Here is a 14,011-nt window from a genome sequence, read left to right as displayed (position 1 = left end):
TATTATTTGGGAATTTATGTTAGGTTAATTTTTTTTTATGTACACGTAATAATAATAATAATAATAAAAAGAAAACAAACGTTATAATTTAAATTCATTTTATGAAAAGATATTCTTAAAAGTAATACTTTACTAATAATGCCCAAAGGGACTTGGAAAAAATAATATTTTATCCAAATAGTTTCAGAAATATATAAAATTCATGAAAAATCAATTTGGAAAAATATTTTTTTAATATTATTTATTAGTAAATTATTATTTTCATGTCAATTATCACATGCAGCCAGCTAATAGTCAGCATCTAAGTTGACTGAAACGCAAATAGAAGCATTAGGATATATTTTTTTTATTATAAAGTTTGAAGTATACGGATCAATAAGTGATTTTTTGAACTGTGATGATCAAAATGATATACAACTCTTATTGATTATAATTGAATTATTCAAAAAATAAATAAAATAATAAGATTTATAAGTTTCTTTTATCGATATATTATATTAAAATATTAAATTATACCATTATAATTTTTTCGTGTTCTATTATAGTATCTTTGATTGGTTTGAAAAGCATTTAATTTCTCCTTTAAAGAAGAGTAAACCCAACAACCCTTTCTTGAGAGTCAAGTCAACCAAATTACTGAATCGTTAAACTCTTTTGAGACCCACCATCCACTAACCTTAACTTTATCTCTCGGTCTCCACCCTTAAATCTAATCTTGGACTTAGTCATGGCTTAAAGAGCTAAAAGCAAGGGGAAATGATTTGTTATTTCTAGTAGTTATCCACTTTGTTGATTATATTTCATTACAAGTGAAATACTAGAGGTTGGTTTAGATGGAAGCATTGATTCTTTCTCTATTTCATATTTAAATTTTCGAATCAAGTTTTTTTGATAATATTGAGATTTACGATTTATTTGATTTCGATATAAAAAATAGATGATAATTTTTAAATTTTACTTTGAATGATATAATTGCGAGACTGATTCGAATCTATACTCAAGATGAGATTGATGTTGGTGCCACTTACATATGTGACACCTAGCATTATTTCTACTAATTTGATGATAAGAAAGAGACCCCTAAACAAACAGTCAAAAGGCTTAAAAGCAACAGAAGGAAAGCCACCAGGAAAATCATGAGCTTATCTGTGTTTTACGTGGTGCTGGTTGTTTAGATAAATTGTCAAAAAAAAATTTAATATTTAAATTGTTTTGTAAAGAATATTTTTCATCTTAAATTTTTAAAATTTTAACTATAAAAACACTTTAGAATAAGTTTTAAATCTAAACAGTTTATAAAGTTATCTAAAAAATATCTTATATTTGGCGTAAAATATTTTACGTAATCAATGGAATTTTTTTCATTGATCCGTAAAGTTTTTTATATTTAAAATAAATTTTTAATTGTTTAAATAAATATAATTCTCAAAAAATATTTTACGTGGAAACAAAAGGTATCTTATTTAGCTGAATTAACTACTATTTTTATATCAATATTGGCTTTGACATATGACAAAAGCATCTTCATTTTTCTTGGGTTGTGGCTTAGTGAGCACGCAATAATCCTCTCTGAATATAATTCTTTCACTATTGCGAAGCTCTGAGCATCCACAAGAAATAAGAATTATGAACCTCACAAGAGCCATAAGTCTGTTCACCTCTCTTCCTTTGATCGGTTTTCTGATGAATAAAACTCTTGCTCTGCTTTTAGGTTGCTATGAATCAGCCCCCAATGTCTCTGATGACGACAAGCATGATGCTGCTACTAGCAGTAATGCAGCAGCCCAGCAGCATTTCCGGCAGCTTCAACACATACGAGCAGCATGAATCTTCTTCCATCTTTGCAGGTATAACAATGGTGGAATGGAAGTGTTTTTAGTATTGTTCTGCTGGTGGTTGGGTTGAAGTTGATTGTCTTATGTCTAGTAGAGCTTCACAACACCTAGGTATTATTACTCCTACTGCTCTGCTTCTCTGAAATTTGTCAAGTATCCTTATTTTCCTTGAGGGTTTTCTTTATTGAGTCTTGTAAGTTACCTAATTTAAGGCTTTGAAAGGCATAACCTTAGCTCATATTTTGTTGTTTGCTGTAATAGAAATGGGAATATAACAGCCAAAACAGGCAAAAAATTATGGGTTAATCCTAGTCCTATATGTTCACTCCCATAGTTTTAAACAAGAAGATTTCAGAAGCTTAAAATTTTCTTATAGCCTTTCGGAGTTGGCACAACAGAGTTTGTAACCCTGGATGTCCCATGTCCCATCTCATATTAGTAAGAGATGAGACAGATTTTGCACTTATAAATAAAGGTTTTCTTTTACTTAATTGGAATGTTTTTTGGATTGAAGATGGGAGCCTGTGACACAGCATGCCAACCACCCATCGTGCAAGGTGCTATACAGAACTTAATGCCCTTATCCAAGTGGTTTGTTAGCTCATCAGTTAGGGCCAAAAACCACAAAGGAACAACCTGCCTGCTGCCTTGCAATGAGCGATGCATTCTTCAGCATATAAAACCAAAAACTGACTTATTTCAAGATCATGTCCTAGTACTAGTCCTGTCTTTTTGGTATAAAAAGAGTAGTCGTAGTAGTAATAGTAGTAGTAGGAATGGTTGAATTTCTTCACTATTTACAACAACCATACCACGCAGCATTGCTACATGTTAAAGTAAATGCAGAGATGCAATACCTTTGCTATCTGCTAAATGACAGATACAAGTGGATGTGATGCAAGAACGTAGAACAACACTATTATTTTACAACAACCATATATTAGGAACTAATGTGTTTCACTGATCAAATACAGCTTCTCTCCATCATTAATCATGTCTACATCGAGAATTTTACCTGCATCTTCTGACAATACACAAGAACCGTCTGGAAACTCTAGCTGCTCAGCAGCAGTTTTAACAAGATCTTCAATAGTGTGAGGGATCCATAAGACAATTCCATGTCTTCTCTGCTCTTTAGCTTCCTGTGGGTGGAAAGGAAAAACCGTGCATTTCTTTGGGTGCATTTTATCTGAAATTAGCCACAGAAATTCTGCCATTAGCACGCAGACATGGGATTACCTTAGCAGCCATTAGACTGCAAACTAACTTAGTCACATATTTAATCTTTTATTGCATAATCTGATTTCTTTTCAGCAGGGAAACAGGGGAGGTGATACTGAGAAATCTTTCATAATCTGGAAATCGAAACTGATAACCAGGTTTATTGGTGCAGCCTTGAGGTTCTAGTGGTTAGTAACCACTGGTAGAGCCAACTTCTGATCAGTAAACTGAAGTAAATCAAAGTTTACCACTGCAGAAAATAAAAGGTAAAACTACATGCACACAATGAAAGTAAGGGCAGAATCATATTTATCTCATCCCTGATTTTTTTTCCCTCAAAGGTTGGGTAGTATTTTCATGTTATACTTTCAACTAACACTCCCTAATGGATCTGAACCAGGCAACTAGTAAAACTATTTTGGAACTTCAGTAAGAAGATTCCCATAGGGTGAGTTCCACTTCTAGTCAATATATTAAACCAAGTCGGACAATTCTTATTGACTTGCTTAGTTTACAACAGCCAAGAAAGGGTTAAGGAAAGGACAATTGGTTTCAAATAGGTTTAAACGTCCTTTTACTAACTTGATGCCGAAATCCAGTATTTCATAGCTGTGACCAGCTATGATCAGTAAATGACACTGATCAAGTGAAAGGCATCCTTCCATTCCAAAATCTGAAATATTCTGTTGATTTCTTTGTTAATTTTTTTTTTTATAATTCCCTTCAGAGAAACAAAGTTGTTCAGCAGCCCGTTTGCCTTTTACTACATATTTCAAAGAATTCCTAGTTTCATTTAACAAGACAGAATCTGATGACACAGATTCAGCAATACCTGTAATTTCTCGTGAACAATAAGGGAATTCTGTTAACTGAGTAGATTTTGCATCTTCCAGTAGCTTGATCAAATGCTTGTTGCCACACATCCTGCCTTCATCAAGTGGGGTGTTTCCCCATCTGCAGAGCAGAGCGTAATTGTTGAAAAAAAGTTAGGATTCCAAGCATCAACAAGATAGATAGTTTTCAAATATCTATGACGCTTTAACCAGGTCTCCTTTTCTACTAGATCTTTCAAACAGCAAGCGTACACTTCTAGGGGGCTTATATGGTGATATATTTAAGTGTTAAAGCATAACTAGAAGCAATAACATCATGATAACATTCATAAAAGTAAGCAACGTGAATGTCTTGAATGTACCTGTCCTTGGTAAAAACACTTGCCCCAGCCTCTATCAAAAGCTTTGCCATCAAATATAAGCCCTCAGAGGCAGCTACATGAAGTGCGGTTCGATGGTCGTAATCTCTAGAGTTCGGATCAATCCCATTAGACAAAACCCTTTTAATAAAGTCTGAGTCCCCCTTTACAACAGCCGCACATAGAAAACTACCAGCATCATCTATGTTTAAGTAAGCTCCTTCTCTAACTAGCATAGCAGCAACATGGTCATGTCCATTTTTTATCGCTTCTAGTAAGGGTGCATTCCCGAACTTATCTATAGAAAAATTTAATTTATCAGCATTGAAGATGAAATGGTACAAGCTAGACTTTAATTTATCAAGGTAACATTTTAAAATATAAAAGATAATTACCTTTAAGATTGATGTCTACCCCATGTTGAATAAGGTATTTTGTAATATCATCATGCCCTTTTGATGCAGCAAGATGCTATTCAAAATAAACATTTGGTTTTAGATGAAAGCTTCCATTGAAGACCAACTTAAAATCTTCCATTCACATAATACTTACCAAGGGTGACCTTCCATCGTAATCCGTTTTGTCAGGATCAGCTCCAGCCCGGATCAAACTTTTAAGCTGATGCAGATCCCCATGATATGCAGCACAATTCACCCTCAAAGCTAGTTCAGCTTCTTGCTTACCGATATGAAATGAGATGTCTGATTCCAGTTGCTTAACTCGAAGATTGGATTCTTTTCCCTGCAAATTTAGGTATAATCAGAGGCCAGCCTGAAAATGCATAATCAATTTTTTATATTGAAATGACTTTCTGATTTATTGATTGATACCCAGCCTGCATACACTTTTCCCCAATAAAGAGTATAAGAGGAGCAGGAACAGTGTTAAAAGCAATAGAGATATGAGGTAACAAGATTACCTCCAAAAGATTGTTCAATATTCTCCTTCCATCATAGAAGTATATCTCAAGGATATTTGAAAATGATTGCTTATCCAGTCGTAGAAGCCTACATAGATCACAAACCCGAACAGTATAAGGCTGAGGGATGTTGCAGAGAATAGAAATTTCCCCAAATGAGCTGTTGGGTTGCAAAAGAGAAACAGTCTCTTCTGATCCATCTTCCCCTATAGCGACCTCCTCCTATACAAAGATACCGTGGGTTAAGCACCATTAAATCAATTTATGATAACATTGAGATCAAAATCCAATAAAAGTCTATGGGCTGCTACGGAAAAAAAAAAGGTATAACAGGATATTGAGGAATGAGAATTACAACCACAGAGATATGAAGAAGCACATTTATAACATTCTGAAGCATGGAAAATATTCGAAAGCCAATTCCAGCAGGTGAACACCAAGTGGAAGCAGCAACTTCAAGTTGACAAATACATGATCAGCCACATGCATATATGTTTTCATGCTTACGGGAATCAAACAAATGGCTTAGGAGATACGTAGGAAAAGGTACGAGTAGGAATAGAAGAAGATGAAAAGAACATGTATTAACAAAATATATTTGACTAACCACATGATGTAAGGCATAAGGATTCATACCAGCACACCATGACAGACGAAATAAAGTTGATCAACCACATTTCCCTGTTCCATTATTACTTCTCCTGGGAGAAAAAATTCTTCATGGAGCCTAATAACCTGCAAGATCAAAAGGAACAATAAGAATTAACTTTATAACTAACATTTATTTCTTTCTTTATCTCTTTTCCTTCTTTATTAGTTAATTGTGAGGGTGGAATGTGGATACAGATACGGACAGGGAAAAAATATGACGACATTTTTTATAGCATTAAAAGATTATTGAGTGCAAGCAACCAATTTACTTAGATTAAAATGATAGATCATGGTGTTTCAAATAAGCTTTTGTAACAATGATCCTGATGTAGGACACTAATACTACATCCGATAGCAGTGAAGTTATTATCTGAAGACAGACATGCGTGCATACAGGCTTAGCCCACTTGCAATGGAATGCATTTTTCAGGGCCCAGCATATTTGTGTCCTATTCATAGGCGTACAGACATGTTGAATTTTTTCAATTAGACAACTCATCTGCATGAAACAGAGTGCAGAATAAGTTGAACACAACCAAGCACAAATGACCCTTGTGCTGCACAAACGAAACCTGCATTACCAAATCTGGAAGCAATATTAGAAATTTCACTTCTTAATCAACTTGGCATCCATCATTTGAGGACAGAAACTAACTTACAATCTGATTAATAAATTCTGCAGAGCATCCCTTGAAAAGAGAGACATTCACGATGTATGGCATATATAAAGATTGGGAAATCTGCATAAGGAAAAGAATCAACAACAAACATATAGAGCATTAGGAAAATCACCAGGGATAGAAAACCTCCCAAAAGATAGATGTGATTGCGAGACAATAATATCTTTTCACAAATAGAAAAGACATTATTCAAGTCATTATGATTGAGATAATACATCCCCATAAGAATGTTTCACTCACAAGTAAAAAACAAAGATTTTGTTAGTTTAATTTGTAATTGAAATATTAGATCTATGGATCAATCTTCAAAAAACAATATCAATATCGAAGAGTAAGGATTCCAAAGTTAGTATTGAAACATGTTAACAACCTAATTTATTTATTAGCAAAAAAAGTCGTTTACCAAGATCAAATTGAGGTTGGTGTTTCCTTTGAGGTCTAACGATATTAGAGAGCAATCCTAGAATATTTTTAATGATTCATCAATTCATGTGAAGGAGCTTATATTTGATTTCACTAAAGGGCCTCTCTATCTCAAGAATTGACCTTGTTTTCAGTGCCTATACCTCCTTTCAGCCTTCAGGAGCTCAACACTGCTCCCAAAGTTAGTTAGGATAAATTTGGAGAAGCCTAAATTGCGAACATGCTCACCACATTAGGTCATGGGTCTTGTCCTACTTAATCCCAGTTCACAAGTAGGCAGGAATGGAAACTAATGGACAAGGATTTTTTTTTTTTTCAGAAAGTGTTGTGGGAATTTAGCTGCATATGAGGGGAGAATTTACCTTTCTTAATAGAAGGTTGTCCAAGTTTGGAACATTTGCATTTTCTTCATATAGATAGAATTTCTTTTTTCTCTCCTTATTTCGTTTCCATTTAAAATGGTATTTGTGAAAACAGAATTAATAAAAGAAACAGTTGACTGCATATTATTTATACATTACCTTAGCTCGGATAGAGATGGGGATATCCTGAAGAACAGCACCCTCAGTGTAGCTGCTTTCATACTGTAAGCGCAAGTGGCCCTTGATCTGATTACGGATATCTCTGTCGAGTCTATTTCTGTTCATATACTTAATAACATCTGTCATTTTATCCCTGAACTTCTCAGTTTTGGATCCTTTTACGATTAAAGCTGTCATATTACCAATCAAATAAGCACCAAGAATCATGTCAAAGGAGACATAGATCATTATGAATATCATTTCCCTCATATTGACGGCATGTATATCTCCATAACCTGTTACAAAAGAGGACACTAATTTAGCATGGACTTAAAACAAAACTGAAGTAACAAATGCTGTAACCATCAAAGTGTGGAGCATTAGCAATTTCCTGTGAAATTAAATATCACAAATATAATCTCTGTACAACAATGTTAGGAGAACAATGCATATCACTTGAAACATAATGAATCAAAGGATGGCAACCATGCATATAAGTAGGTATCCCATTCCTCCCTCGATCTCAATTAATTAGATATTAACTAACCCCATTTATTGTACTTTGAACAGCCTTTCCATGGTATCAAAGTATCAGCAAATGAAAGAAAGAAAACTGCTCCTTACAGAACTAGCAGGCAAATCTATATCCTTCCTCCAAAACTAATTCCAATAATATGATTCTAAAGAGAGAAACAATCATGTTTCATACTTGGATCGACACTATAAGAACACCTAACTTTACCTTTTGCCTCATTATTATGAAGAAGAATTTATCCTTGTCTTCTTATGAAATTAAATATTGCTGAGAGTTTGGAAATACTAAACTTTAAAACCATATAAGTCGATCATAGAAATGTGTACTCTCTTTTACATGTTTGGCTTTACATGCAGAAAGAACAAAGTTCTATATTCAGTTTTGGGTTCTACTTGAATAATTGTTCTAAGGTGTTGAGCTGCTATAGAAATTTCACCAGCTATCAGAAAAGAAACATAGAAAAAGGCAACTGAGAATGGCCACCTAGTTGAAAGCTGTAAAGCCTGCATAGTCAGTGCTAGTTGTGTAGTTTATTTAGAAACTGAAATGTCTCATTACTCAGCCAAGACAGAATACATGATGTTGAATTAATTTCAACCAGGGGGATCCATGTCTAAATCAACTATAATAGCTGGAGCCAAATTTAAATTTTAAAATGAAACTATTTATTGATAGAACTAATCAGATGATATATGTTATGTACAGATTCCTCATACCATCGAAGACCCAAATGCTACAATTACATCACTACTATATAGAGAACCTAGCTATTAAAGAATACCAAATTCTGTTATTCCTTGAAACTATGCATTGTTAGATTCTGTCAATTTTGACCAACCCAGAAAAGAAAAAAGGAAACTATATATTGATAAAACAAATTAGATGATATACATTACGTACAGACTCCTCATAATTAGCTCCCTCCTATAGACCATCAAAAACCCAAATGCTACAATTACATCATTACTATATTGGGCCTTCAGCAACTTATGGAAAGTCTTCAAACTCTACCTTCAGGCTTCACTGATTTAGAGCATAAACTTAATGATTATTTACCAGACTTATCTCTTTCTCCCTGCGATCATCACATATTTAAATTCAAAATGCACACACTTTTCACATTATTTGACTAACTTAAAAAGGGAAGGAGACGATATAATTTGATATTACTTCGACCATAAAAGCTTGTGCTAACTTTAATGCTTTATATAATGATTTACTGTGTCAAAATCAACACCCTATCCAAGAAATATAAAATTAATAAATCCCCTCAGTAAAATCCGACAATATGTACACTTTACCACAGAAACGTACAATATTCCTGAATTTTTCTTATAATTATATGCTTAGCTCCAGGTCAAAGAAACGTAAAACTACTGAGAAAAGGAAATATAAAATTAAAATAACCGTAATATATAGGATAAAGTAATTTAAAAAGGTTACTTACCAACAGTAGCCATTGTGACGATGGCAAAATACATGGAAGTTGTGTACCGCTTCCACAGATCAATTTCTCTGAAGTGCGAATAACTATAATCCCCCAACTTTAAGCTTCCAATCCATGTATAACCCTCTTCTTCAGGAGGCAATGTGGTAGCCAAAAAGTAAAAGATACAAGCTGCTGTATGTGTGCAATAGAGCTCAACAAATATGAGTTTTATAATCCTCGTAAAAAGGTAATTAATTCGAATATCCTTCTCCATGTTCTGGAAAAATTCAGTGACTTTGCGAACCCGATATAACCTAATCCATAAGAGATACCTCACTTCTTCTTTTCTCCCAGAAGCCTGCTTAAAAGAAATTTCTCAAAATGATTATTGAAAAGCTGCAACAGTAAGTTTACAGCTCAAAGTAATCATTAAATTCATGCAGATTTTGTAGTCCCCCATTTTCCTTTTTGAAAAGATCTCATGCAAGGGATATTTTCAGCTGTCTAACAGGGAACTTTTGCCAAGCATGTATGTTAACAAACTTAATCACCATGCATATAGAAAAGATTCAAGTTAGATTAAGTACTGTATCTAACTGATATGCTGCACATAGATAAAACAAACTAATTTTCGAAAATACATAAGGAAAAACCATGAGGGTGCAAAGGAGTGGGGGACCGTGAGGTGTTTGACGGGCCAAATATCAGGATTGAATTCATTAGAATCTTCTGATTTAGGTGAAATATAATTTCAGTGTTATTACAACAGCTTTCCTAATTTGACCATGGAGATAATAGAAGATATTCACAATGAAAACGAGTCACAATAAGCATTTAAATGATCCATGAGCACAAAAATTTTATGTTTTGTAAAATATAGAAATAGGATACACATATGCACAAAAGCACAAAATTATTGGTAGCATCTACACAGCCAAAATTTTGGAAAGAACACGCATACAAAAAGAAAGGGAAGACCCCCACAAGTACCAGAAACCGCCTGAAAAGATTTTCTTCTTTAGTCAATGAGATGTTATTAAGTAATTAAAAATAAATAAATAAAGTGGAGGGTGGAGGTAGAAGGCGATACCTTGTAGATAATATCCCAAGGCAGACAACCAAGTAAATCAATGACAAAACTAGATTTCAAGTACCTGCAATGACACCATTGAGAAGAAAAAAGCAGTACAAGGCTGAGTAGCAGATTAGAGTGATATGCAGTAATCCAAGGGTGAAAAAGAAAATGGAAAAAACATACTTAAGATACAATAGAGCAAAAAGTCCACCACATTAGTACTAGAATATTGATAACCCCTCTGTGAAACAAGAATTGGGATCCATTAGCTTGATTTTAGCCATTCAAGTAGAAACCAACTTGTTTAATCAAAACAATTTTCTGAACTCATCCTCGGTTTACTAATTTTTGCTGATGGCTTAGTTGTGAAAAGATATAACATCATCCATTTTCCACGTAAAAGTAAAAACAAAAGAAAAGAGGAACTGACCGAATAGCTATGGAGGTCCGCTTGTAGATCATTCGGTAGGTCTGGCTGTCTCTATATGCAAGAAAGAACTGCAAAACAATGTCAAGAAGGAAAGCTACTTGTCCTGCGATGTCTAATATAAAAAGATTTTCTGGCAATCCCCTGAAGAACCCAAACTCCATGGGAGTAAAGAAGGAAGAGTACAATGCCCATATCAGTATGAACTTGGTCCACGCTCGATACCACCTGCGTTTAGATTTTAATATTTTCTCTCACTTCACATGCAAAAATCAACTGTAAAAGCAAAATGAAAATCCCAAAACAAATACCCTCCTTTAATTTGCTAGGTAAACGGCCCATTACTTAAGGCCGACCTTTCATCCCCGATGGTCCAAAAACCTGTTTGTTAAGTAGAGAAAACTCTAACTTATGAATATAAGATCCACCTCATCTCGTAAAATTTAAATTTTATCTACTTAATTATATAATGTTCTCGTAATTTAAGAAAATTCACAATAGTAAAAAAAGTGATATCATTTGTGACGGATTAACATTTTCAATCCAAAGATAATCTGTTAAATGAAGATTTTTATTTATAAATTCAAAATCCATCCTATTTCTTAATGATGGAATCCCTTCTACTGTAGAAGAAAACATAAATATGAAATCATTTAAGAAAATTTTGAAATTTACTAATCCTTACTATGAGCAGGGTTAGGAACATAATATACTAGTTAAGTTTTCCGTCATTATATTCATTATCCGCAATTAAACTTTTATTACCACTGTGGGAATATTTAATTTTAAAATAGACAAGATGAGATTTATGGTAAAAAAAAATCTTTTCGGGATCCATTTTGTCTCCACATGTTTATCATATTTTTTTTAAAAAAAAATATAACATATTCGACAATTTAACTATTCGAATACTTTTTAAAAATAAATATTATTACAATAGTGAAAAACATGGAAAATCTATAAAATCCAACAAGAAGGACAAGGATAAATTTCGATTTGGTTATGATAAATAAAATATGAGAGTTGATTAGAAGAGAATAGTAAAATAGTAGTAATAAATGTCAAGGCCCAGAAATTAATTGGATTAGCACAAGAATATCTATGGCCATGTGATATGACTGTCACGTAAGCACCAGCATCAAGCAGCTCATGTGGAAATTGTTTTATAAGTACTTATCAAGGTTGGGAATTGAAATATTAAAAATATTTATTAAGTAATTACTTCTTCTTCAAAAACAAGAAACATTTTAAGGCTTTTCTTTAGGGTCACAGTCTAACCGTGGTCCGGAGTAATTGGTTGTCTTTCACTCCACCGTGACAAATTCAAAAATTCTCTCTACCTGCCATTGTCTCTACCTCCCACAGTCACAGCATCCTTATCTCCTTTTAAAAAAATTAATTTATAAGACATAGAGCATATTTACTTATAAACTTCGATCCAACATGTTCTCGTTATCATTGATCATCTTATTTTAAATATTTTATATGATATTTTTTTTCACTTAATATCATCGATCATTTGGTTTATCTCTTTCTCTTAAGATATTTAATGTAAATCGAATTTAAATTGAGTCAAACTTTATTGATATTTTTGTCACAAAATTATTACTTTTTTCTTTAAAAACTAATCCGATGAATTCGAGCTTATAAAGCTTTTATGATCTTTTACCTGGCTGATATAAGATCAAAACACTGTACCTAAACCGCGTGGCGTAATCCCGTTAGGTTTGTGTATTTTGTAAGGTTGACAACCTCATCGAATCAAACTAGCAAAACAAGTTTACAGCCGTCCGATTACTGTCACTTTCCAAAGTCAAAAGCAGTGACCATGACAGCTAGGACACCTGTGAACAAGCCAGCGATTGAAAGAAATCATTTACCGCCACGTGTCAGGCATGGCGGGAACGACGGCTTTTCTCATCTCTTACCTCTAAAACTCAAATCAACTGGACGGGTCCGGGGGTTTGTTTGGATTAAGCTTAGGCCAACGTTAATGGAGGTCGATCGTTCAAGACAAAAAAGGAGAAGAGGAAAACTCAAAGATGATAATAATAATAATGGCAATGGCAGTGAGTGAATTTTGGGGAAGGAAAATGACCTGTTATCGGGATGAATGGCTAAGCCTCTAAGGTCCTTGATTCCGTCGATTACAGTTCGACGGCTGAACTTTCTCCGACCACGAGCAGGGGCCAAACCAAACTCATTGGCTATGAGATCAAACCTGCTTCCTCTTGACGACTGGATTCTATCTCTCAACTCCTCCACCTCGTAGTCGTACTCTTCCCCATTTGCAGGACTCTCATCTCTTATGCCATTGATTTCCCCCATCCCCAGCTTCCCCCAATCTGTCTGTATCCTACATCAAATGAACATCACAGCACAAAAATTAAGCGATCCATGATGCAAAGCAGACAAGAGCAAGAGAAATTACTTGTAAACGATGATAAAGTTAGGGAGGGCTAACCGTAAACGTAGGCTTATTTTGAATTTGTTATTAGAGATTGAGACGAAGAAACCGAGAAAAACGGGGTTGAAAAAATTTTGTTCTCTCTCAATGACGCCGAGAAAACGGCCGATGGGTCATTTCCACATCAACTTTCCGAGTTCCCAAACAGTTTTGGATCGACTGTTTCGACAAGTGGGAAGAGAAACTGGTATGGGGGGGTTTAGACAAAGAAGCCAAGAAACTGGGGAGCCTGATTTATAAAGACAAAAAAGGACGATAAATTGTTTGTTTACCATAAAAGTCAAAGAAATCGAAAAAATGGGTGACTAGCGCACTTGCTATCAGAACAAAGCGAGGTGTTAGCGCAATTGGTTTTTAAGGTTATGATTTGTGGAGGATGGCGACGAGACGAGAGGAGACAAGAACGAGAGGCGGGCAAGGTGGCGGCTGCTAAACAGCTCAAATACGGTTGTCGTTTTGGATTTAAACTTTTATTCATAGTTTAATATTTTATACTACTTACATTAATCATCAGAAGTATAGCAAAGCCGATCACATTAAAAAAATTGTACCATGTTATATATGGGGATAAGAACACAAAAAAAAAGTGTCACTTATTACCGGTGAAAATCTGTTGTACATGTTTTTATTTCGCAT

The 14,011-nt window shown here is 34.2% G+C and overlaps 1 protein-coding gene and 1 long non-coding RNA gene across 2 annotated transcripts; one reads left to right on the top strand and one right to left on the bottom strand.

Annotated features, from left to right (window-relative positions):
* The first annotated feature begins 1,447 nt into the window (after positions 1-1,447).
* LOC148761963 (uncharacterized) lies at positions 1,448-3,584 on the top strand. Its single transcript, XR_016026951.1, has 2 exons — positions 1,448-2,392; positions 2,425-3,584. It is a non-coding gene; the product is annotated as an uncharacterized LOC148761963 (long non-coding RNA).
* SKOR (STELAR K+ outward rectifier) lies at positions 2,667-13,708 on the bottom strand. Its single transcript, XM_007023084.3, has 14 exons — positions 13,373-13,708; positions 13,007-13,264; positions 10,912-11,136; positions 10,497-10,560; positions 9,425-9,764; positions 7,443-7,738; positions 6,478-6,558; positions 5,804-5,902; positions 5,168-5,389; positions 4,801-4,989; positions 4,644-4,719; positions 4,252-4,546; positions 3,889-4,010; positions 2,667-3,024 (listed from the first exon to the last, which is right to left on the bottom strand). The coding sequence occupies exons 2-14, from the start codon at positions 13,234-13,236 to the stop codon at positions 2,783-2,785; spliced, it is 2,481 nt and encodes an 826-aa protein (XP_007023146.2). The 5' UTR covers positions 13,237-13,264; positions 13,373-13,708; the 3' UTR covers positions 2,667-2,782.
* Positions 13,709-14,011: the final 303 nt, after the last annotated feature.

This window comes from Theobroma cacao, chromosome 6 (genome assembly GCF_053813885.1).
Source record: "Theobroma cacao isolate CCN51 chromosome 6, ASM5381388v1, whole genome shotgun sequence".
NCBI lineage: Eukaryota > Viridiplantae > Streptophyta > Magnoliopsida > Malvales > Malvaceae > Theobroma > Theobroma cacao.
This window is presented reverse-complemented; position numbering and strand designations above follow the sequence as displayed.

Excerpts from the sequence above, each read along its gene's own strand:
- SKOR (XM_007023084.3), bottom strand. The coding sequence starts at position 13,236 with ATGGGGGAAATCAATGGCATAAGAGATGAGAGTCCTGCAAATGGGGAA. Across the intron at positions 7,739-9,424 it reads CGTCACAATGGCTACTGTTG|GTTATGGAGATATACATGCC; the intron begins GTAAGTAACCTT and ends CTTTTGTAACAG. Across the intron at positions 3,025-3,888 it reads TTGTTCACGAGAAATTACAG|ATAAAATGCACCCAAAGAAA; the intron begins GTATTGCTGAAT and ends GGCTAATTTCAG.